Source organism: Chrysochloris asiatica, unplaced genomic scaffold (assembly GCF_000296735.1).
Source record: "Chrysochloris asiatica unplaced genomic scaffold, ChrAsi1.0 scaffold00027, whole genome shotgun sequence".
In the NCBI taxonomy this organism is placed as follows: Eukaryota; Metazoa; Chordata; class Mammalia; order Afrosoricida; family Chrysochloridae; genus Chrysochloris; species Chrysochloris asiatica.
Genome location: NW_006408545.1, coordinates 18,382,096 through 18,390,855, shown reverse-complemented (window position 1 = coordinate 18,390,855; position 8,760 = coordinate 18,382,096). Strand labels below are relative to the sequence as shown.

The 8,760-nt window shown below is 38.7% G+C and overlaps 1 protein-coding gene across 2 annotated transcripts in view; it reads right to left on the bottom strand.

Annotated features, from left to right (window-relative positions):
• CD164 (CD164 molecule, sialomucin) overlaps positions 1 to 8,759 on the bottom strand; it is a 10,689-nt gene extending 1,930 nt beyond the window's left edge. Inside the window, exons 1-4 of one of the 2 annotated variants that reach the window (XM_006839941.1) lie at positions 8,576 to 8,759; positions 5,557 to 5,637; positions 3,647 to 3,718; positions 1,868 to 1,903 (exon numbers count right to left, since the gene is read on the bottom strand). In XM_006839941.1, the coding sequence (XP_006840004.1) occupies positions 1,868 to 1,903; positions 3,647 to 3,718; positions 5,557 to 5,637; positions 8,576 to 8,759 (373 nt within the window). Of the gene's footprint in view, positions 1 to 1,003; positions 1,061 to 1,867; positions 1,904 to 3,646; positions 3,719 to 5,556; positions 5,638 to 8,575 lie in introns of both variants that reach the window. The other variant, XM_006839940.1, reaches the window with a different exon arrangement.
• Between the last annotated feature and the right edge of the window lies 1 nt (position 8,760).

Below are 8,760 nucleotides of genomic sequence, written 5' to 3'. Positions count from 1 at the left end.
GCAGATAATTTTTTACTCGCCCTTATATGAAAAATTATTATCAAGAAGTCATAAGGAAAAAAAGGATATGGTGATTTAAGTTATTTTTGAAGGAAAGTAAAACCTCTCAAGAAGAAACAAACAATTTAGATGCAGGTCCATCTATTCTAATAAAAAATTTGAGTTTTTTTCTTCAATAGAATGTTAAATTAACACTAGGTATAATAAATTGGCCAGCTTTAAAATGAATTACAAGAAATCACAAAATGGCAGTAAAGACTCATCAACATGATAGCAGTAAATTTTAGATACAGATATTTTAAATTCAGACAGAAAGAAGGGTCCTAACCTGTGTACCTTGTCCTACAGCACAACCTAAACAGAAAGCAGTTTACAGCATGCTGTTGTTATTCAGTGTCCTTGAGTCCAGTTCCCACTCACAGGTGCCCTGAGGGGTTTCTGAGGTTATAAATCTTTGCTGGCGCAGAAGCCTCATCTTTCTCCCTTGCAGTGCTTGTGGGAACTCCATGGGCTAGTGTTTATTCTACAGAGCCACTAGGCTACCAGTTTACAATGTGACAAATCTTAATTAATAAATGAAAGCAAGAAATGTAAGAAATATAGTGAGTAGACTGTTTTCAGTAAAGAAAGGATGGATACATTATCTTCTCTTAAATCACCATAGTCTAACAGAGCATACAACCTAGTTCATTTATCAGAATTCACCTTTTTAAATTATAACAAATTACCGTTCACTTACAAAGAGGACTTTGGAATAAATAATACTATTTAATCCTAATGTGCCATGCCAAATGTGAGTACACATTAAAACACTAGATGAGAACTCTCAGCAAACCCATCAGTCATGCTTTTAACAGCCTACTATCTTGGTCCCCAGTAAACCTCATTAAGATTTTCAGGCTACTGCCATTCATGAATAAAACTGGAAAATGCCATTAGAAATAGTAAAAGGCAACACTGTATATACATTCTACATCCTGTTCATTTAAGAAGTCTCAATTACCTGATGTAGGAACTATGGTAGAAGCTGTAGTAGAGGAAGGCCGAGTTGTGGTTTTAGCTGTAATGTACACAAAATGTATTAAAACCCCCAACTTTCCAATTTCCTAGTTATCTAGTATCTATCTTAAAAATAATAGCTCCAATCCCATCATGCTTTCAATTTTTTAAAGAGAATAAAGACCAAATTTCAGTTAATGGTTCCCTGATTATAAATATAATTCCAAGAATACTAGCATTTAAATGTATTTTAAAGCAATAAGAAGACATAAAATTCTGTCTGCCTTAGGATACACGCAGTAATACACACAAGGAGGCCTCAAAAAGTTAAAGAAAAATGATACTAAAAGACAATGGCATTTTTCCACAAACTTTTGAAGCCCTTTGCATCTACGTGTAAAAATCAATATATACTTCTGAATAAAGTTTACGAAAAGATACACAGAAGGTCAAGAATTAGTATTTGGAAGAGAGAACTCTAGTCTCTATAATCTTATTTCTAAGGGAAAAAAACCTACGAATTAAAAAAGTCATACTAAGAAACGCATGTATTTATTACATGAGTATCAAAATTTACTTCATCTTTGGGAATTAAAGCTTGTTTTAATTTTCTTTAGGCTTCTGACTTTGCAAGATTTTCACAAAACCCATAGAAGTTTATAGAATGAATGTACAAATCTGCTCAGATTCACTGATTGTGAAATTCTGGTATTATGTGTCATTGTCACAAGTCAGACACATTGTGGTCCACCCAGTAAGTCTTTACTTTTCTTAAAGTTATACTAACAGCTTTTTAGTAATTAATAAAACATTATCCACCGAGAGCATAATTCTGAAAGGAGGAAAAGAGTCAATCATCCTGGATTACCTGCAGAACTGGTTGGCAGTGGAACAGCAGTGGGCACTATTTAAAACAAAACAAACGAAAACCAAGTATAAATCTAAATGGTTTAAAATACCACGTGATCTATACTATTTCCCAACCTGCAGACATTTAAGTACCATGTTCACAATTTTCACAACTGTCTGTAAAAGAGACTGGCAGATGCCCCACCTAGCATCATTCTCCCAGTCTTTAGAAATACAACCAACAATTTCTTAAGGCACCCCTCTCCCCACCTCCCACAAGAAAGCTATTCCTCAGTCTCTCTTGCTATGTGTCATCTGTAAGTGGTCACAGAGCACCTCTACATTTTCCAGGCCTGGATAACCTTTACTGCCCTTGCTTAGTTATGAAGTCTTAAAGTAGACACAGGGTTCTCTTTCCCTACCCTTTCCTGTTGACAGAAAAATTAATATGATTGGAACCTCAGTACCCACCTTTGCAAGCAAGGTTAAAGCTAATTTTGAGAATGGTAAAGCAGGACAGTAAGAAAGCGGAAAACCTTCAACAAGATAGAGTGACACAGCTGCTGCAACAAAGGATGCAATATAGCAACTATGAGGCTGATGCAGGGCAAAGCAGTGGTTCCTTCTGTTGCACATAAGATCACTATGTCTTAGAACTGACTCGAGGAAACTAACAACAACCTAGTACAACGTAGGAGCAGTCTGGGTTCCTGACAGTTACAGGGCTGCCATGCTGACCCTCTAGCTGCACTCCAGTCCTCACCACTTTTCCAGGAAAAACAAGAATGGCTATTGTTTAAGCCACCACGTAATCTGCAATGTTATGTTCCTCACAAATCAAACTAAAACAACTACTAAAAATCCTTACTACATTAAAACAAACTACTAAAAATGTTTGCTCATCTACTACCTACTATGCTGTACTTTATGCAACTTAAAACAGACTTAAAACTAATATAATCCTCAGTTACAAAGTTCAAATTGGTACGGTAATGCCTCCTAAAATTAATTCAAGGTAGGAGTCCGGATGTGGTGCTGTGGGTTAAGGCGTAGTTTGCGAGGTTGGTTTGAAATGCAAGGCCGGCAGTTCAAGCTCAAGGTCAGTCATGCCTCGGAAGCCCTATACAGGGTCACTATGAGACAGAACCAACTTGTCGGCACTTAACGAGTAACACATTACAAAGAAATCTTTGCTCTATTCTTCTGTTACCCATGTACCAAAGTAGCAGTTTGACTTTCCCATTAATTTATAAATCTCATTAGCAAAATTAGTTGTTTCATTTAAAATTTTTAACTATTTCCAGGACAAAAAATAGAGGTAAAAGAATAAATAATTTCATGAAAAGAAAGTATATGAAATGGATAAACGCAGATAAGTTTGTTTTAACTAACGCATAAACTATGCTAGAGACCAGCTTTGACAATCATTAGCAGCATCGCCATAATCAAGCAAGGACAGAATGAGGTTGTTCAGGCCTATAAAATGCAAACAGAGCAAATGTATAAACTATAGTGAGTTCTTGGAAAATGTATTTTTTTAAAAACTGCTTTTAAAAACTTTATAGCATTCCATTGTATGTCTAGCTAAACTTTTACAACCAGACTTGGAAGTATCTGCCCTTTATTGACCAAGAGGAAGTGATCTATTTCTATTTCTTTTGCTACGCACACCGAACGTCTAACAAGATTAGAATTACAGGAATACTTTCAATAAACATTGAAATATTATGCATCTTGAAGCAATAACATCCCTCATCTCTCTGTGGCCACCTTCCCAGCAGCCAATGTGAAAACATACCTGAACAGAATTTTGTGCCATTCACCACGCTGCAACCACTAGCTGTTGAATTATGTGAACAGTAGCTTTTACCTGATGAGAGGGGAAAAAAAACAAACAGCACCAATAATTTATATTACCTTTGACTTTATTACAAAGCTCCAGAATTATTCCTTAGAAGCCAGGATGGCAAGACTTCATTTCTCATACTTCGGACATATTATCATGAGGGAACACACACTGAAAATATGCTTAGTAAAGTATAGGATCAGCAAAAAAAGAGGAAAAAGACCCCCACCAAGATGGGTGGCACAGTGGCGGCAGCAGCAGTGGGGCTCAAGTGATGACAATTGTAAGGATGGTGCAGGACTGAGCCATGTTTCACTCTGCTGTGCACTGGGTCACTAGTATGAGTCAGAGTCAACTGCACAGCACCCAACAACAGAATCGCTTCTAAGAAAACAAAATGAACCCCAACCAGAAACAATTTAGAAGACCAATAAGTAATGTTATTGATACTACAAGAACTTTCCAAATTTTGTTCTTTTAAAATCCACATAAATATATTGAATAGATAAATGTGAAAACACGTCTCAGAATTGTGGTGTGGCTACTATTCAGTCAAGGAAAGCAGCCAGAACCCACAGGAAAGGGCTAAGTTAGGGAGAAGTGGGCAGGATGTTTAATATGGGCTGAGAAGCAGGGTAGGTGTTCTGAGAGCAGCAGTCTCTGGTGGTCTCACTGTTTCAGTCTTCTATGCTTTCTAAAATAGTTTTCCTGCTAGCAGATTTACACCGAGAGTAAAAGGAAAGCCTTCCACAGATCCCCTGAAAGTAGGGCATTCAGCCTCCAGAACCTGCCAACTCCTACTACACGATGGGGACAGGGATCACTGCATGGACTCTTAAAGTCCATTTTGTGACTTAAAACAACTGTGACACTTACTGGACACAAAATTTAATCCACAATTAAGCAAATACCTAATTCTAAACAAAGCTTTTTGAATTTTGTTATGTATTTATATATACCTTCAAGAATGAAAATTCTTTACCTAAAAGCAAAAACAAAAAATTTTAACTCATAGTTTTGGCTTTTTATTTTTTTTAATCAAATATAATGTTTTGCTGAAAAAAACAACCCTTTTATATTAAATTAAGAAAACAGAGACTAAACATACCACAATTCCATGCCATGGGTCTAAGGAAAACTTTATGGGCATTTCATATTCCATCTAGCTTTTTACCCTCAATCAAAAATACATGTAGCTGAAAGGGGTTGAGGACCGTGGGGGAGGGGGGCAGGGTACACCCTTTGGTTGGGTGATGATGCATAGACGGGATGGTAACAATGGCAGTGAAACAATGTATGATAGAATGAATGTAAAACTAATGTTCTCCCATGTAAACTATCACACAATTCACAATAAAACATTTATTTAATGAAAAAAAATATATATGTAGCTAATTTACTTTAAAACTTAACATAAGCACAGGAAAGAGTAAGCTCCATTCCCCACCCCACCTCATTTTTCACCCATATCTAGCTAAGCATCAAACAAGTTGCAGTCTTTTCTAACTTTATAGCTCACCCTGCAGGACGGACATCTACAGTTACAAACAATCCAGTTTGATCTTCCTTAAAATCACCAGGGGAAAATTCCACAACTTTCTTTCATTGTTAATTCTAGTGTGTTAGTATTCTTAATCCTACTGAAAGTTTAAAATCTCTCTTCCTTAAGATTTCTTAATTAAAGCAATTGAACTTTAATTATCAAATTCAAGGTATACAAAAAAAGGGGTAGGGGCATGGCCATAAGAAGAGCTTCTGCAGGATAGGGGTAGTGGTGTCAATTAACTGATAAAAGCAAGTGTTTGATTTGCAAAATAAATAGTGCCAATGAAAGCAAACCCAAAGCTTCTTACCTCCTTCACAATCCATCCAGAAGCAGGTACCATTACCAATAATGCTAGCATTAAAACAGGATAGGCAATTGTGCTGGCTTTCACAGGTTTCTGGGAGGAGAAAATGTATGATATCAGCAAATTGGTATCTTATTTCATGTTTGTTCTGCTTATCGTTTTATAACAATACTAAGTATTATATACAGCACAAGAACGACTAATTCAGAAAAATACTAATGTTTTTATAAACACTGGCTTACCAATAAATTCCAGTCATCATAAACTAAAGTAATAAATCAACTCAAAAACACCAGTTAAACACAAAAGCCCCCCTCCCCAAAAAAACACATTAAGTAGGTACCTATCTAAACAAGTCTTTTTCACAGGGCAACTATTTGAAAGACACCCACAGATGCTGAGGGTTTCTTGAGGCACTTTAAAACATCCTTTAAAAAAAAAAAATATATATATATATATATATGTTAGTCACTGGAGAAGGATATCATATTTGGTAAGGTGGAGGGTCAGAGCAAAAGAGGAAGACCCCCAGCGAGATGGACTGGCCAAGTGGCAGCATCGATGGACTCTAGCGTGGCAACAATAGTGAGGTTGGCCCAGGATCGGGCAGTGTTTCTTTCTGCTGTGCGTAAGGTCACTATGAGTTGGTACCAACTGGTTCAAAGCAACTTTGCAGTCCAGCATTAAACCACAGTGCCACACCAGGGACTCACTCACACTCAGAATCTCTCTCTCTATTTATATATATATGTATATATATAGTCCTGGTGTGGTGCTGTGAGTTACTGCGCCAGACTGCAAAGCCGTTTGAACTGCAAGGATGGCAGTTCAAACTCACCAGCTACTCCTCCCTCGGAAACCCTATACAGGGTCGCTATGGGTTGGAATCGACTCGACGGCACTTAACAACAACATCTATCTATCTTATCTAATCTATCTAATCTATCTATCTATCTATCTATCTATCTATCTATCTATCTATCCACACACACATGAAAAGGCTTATTCTCCTGTTATAAAACCAATACAACACAAAACACCAGATGATGCATTGGGATTTTTAATACTAATAAAGTAACAGGTTAAATCCAAGCTCTGATGACACTCATTATGAAAATGAATTAACATCCTAGAGATTTCCAATTCATAAACGGTTCCATCTTTACAGGGGCCTCTACAGCTGGAGAATAAGAGATAGTATCTTCCCAGCATATTCACAGTGTACATAGAATTTAACAAGTTATCAAGGTCCCTGTCAATAGCAGTTTAAAAATCAAAGGGTTCAAAAACAAGACCTAATTGGATTTCAACATGTGAACAAAGTATTAGAATCTGGAAATAGGCTCTGTAAGTCTTCTCCCTGTCTACAAGTCCTGAGGTACTGCTGTTGAAGATATTATTAGCATTGATTAGAGGCTGTGTCATATACAGTACACCTTTAAAGGGGGGGGGGTCACGAAGCAGAAATAAGATACAGTTCTTCACACATTTTCATACAGATGAAAAATGCCAGCTAGCTTTTAAAAAATCTTTTGTGCTTACCAATGAAGATTTGGGTAGCACAGTAAATGTGATTTACAGTCCTGGTGTGGTAAGCAGTTCAAATCCACCACCAGCCACTCCTCGGAAACCCTATACAAGGTCACTATGGGTCCGTACCAACTGGACTGTACTTCACAATAACCACCAGCACCTTTCAAACTACAGCTTATGCAAATACAATCTCCAGAAACACAAAACAGCTCTTTTACATGAGTTTCAATTATCAAATACAACTTCAATTAACTTAATTTCAATTTTCACTTCAATTAACAAACAAACAAACAAAAAAACCCACTGACAATTCTGGGAGGAAACTGCCAAATAAACAGGAGACAAAAAATCCGCTGGCTCTTTCACCTTAAAAAAAAAGTTAAAATTCCAAATATTCTACAACAATTGACTTTCCTTATTTTTAAGTTTAGTTTTACCATTCTATCTTTCTACGTCTAACAAGTTACATTAACATCTAACAAATTATATTAAACTACATATTAATTACCTTAACAATTTAGAACCAATCAACCACGAGATTATAGGTTTTAAGCAGCTAAAGTTTCTTCACTTTTTACAAATGACCTCAAATTTGTATGTCCTTCCTTTTTCTGTGTTTTCACGACAGAGATCGATTTCTTGTATTGATTTCTCTGCCTAACAAGCCCCTTAGTCGACATTTGGCACGTCTTGATGGGGTTTTAAGAAATCGACAGCTTTAGTTACTAAAGAGGCGTTCCTGGGAGAGTTGTTTTATCTCCGATTTCATCTGGCTACTAGATGAAATCATCTACCTCCCAAGTTTCCCAAAAGTACTGTATGTACGAACATATGAAAAGCACAAAGTAAAGTCTTCCTTTGAATTTAACGTAGGATGTAAAATTTCCATTCATTAGATGCTCACATCTCAGTTATTACTCTTATCTCCTGCCAATCCGAAATATCAGTCTAATCAAATCAAAGACAAGACTTTTTGTTTCCGACACGAATGAATAACCACTGTCCTTAAATTTTTCTCTTTTCGCCAACTTCCGGGAAAGCCACCCTTGGGAGAGGAGAGCCGAGTGGACACACGAGCCGAGCCAGTGACAGAATTCGGTCTCGCCTCCAACAACTTTCGAGGCGCGGGGCCTCGCCCCTTAACCAAACTCAGCAGCCACCGCGGAAAGCAGCCACGTCCCCTCCTCCGAGCCTAAGTTGAGCCCGGGGATTACGGTACACTTCGAAAAAGCACGTCCGAGTGAAACACTTCGAGAGTCGTAAACAGACCAGCGGCCAGCGGGGCTCTCCCGCCCCTTCCCACCGGGTCGCCCACCACCCACCCCGGCCACCCCGCGCCCGGCCCCGCACTGGACTCGGGGCGGGCCGCCATGTTGCCAGAGTCGCCGCCGCACCCCGAGCGCGGCCCGTCCTGGTCCCGGCCCCGCGCGCACCGAGGGGAGTGAGGGCGCAGGGCGAGTGTGGGAGGACGCAGAAAGCTCGTTGGACTGGGGCTCACCTGGAGATGCAGTGGTGTTCGGCGCTGGGGTCGTCACATTCGTCGGAGTTATCGTGGTGGTGGGCGTTAAAGTCGTGGTATCGTTCGTAATAGGTACCAGAGTGGTGTTGGGATCCAAAGACAGCACACAGAGCGCCGTCAGGCAGGTGGCGGCCCAAAAAACTGGGAGGGAGAGCCCCGACATC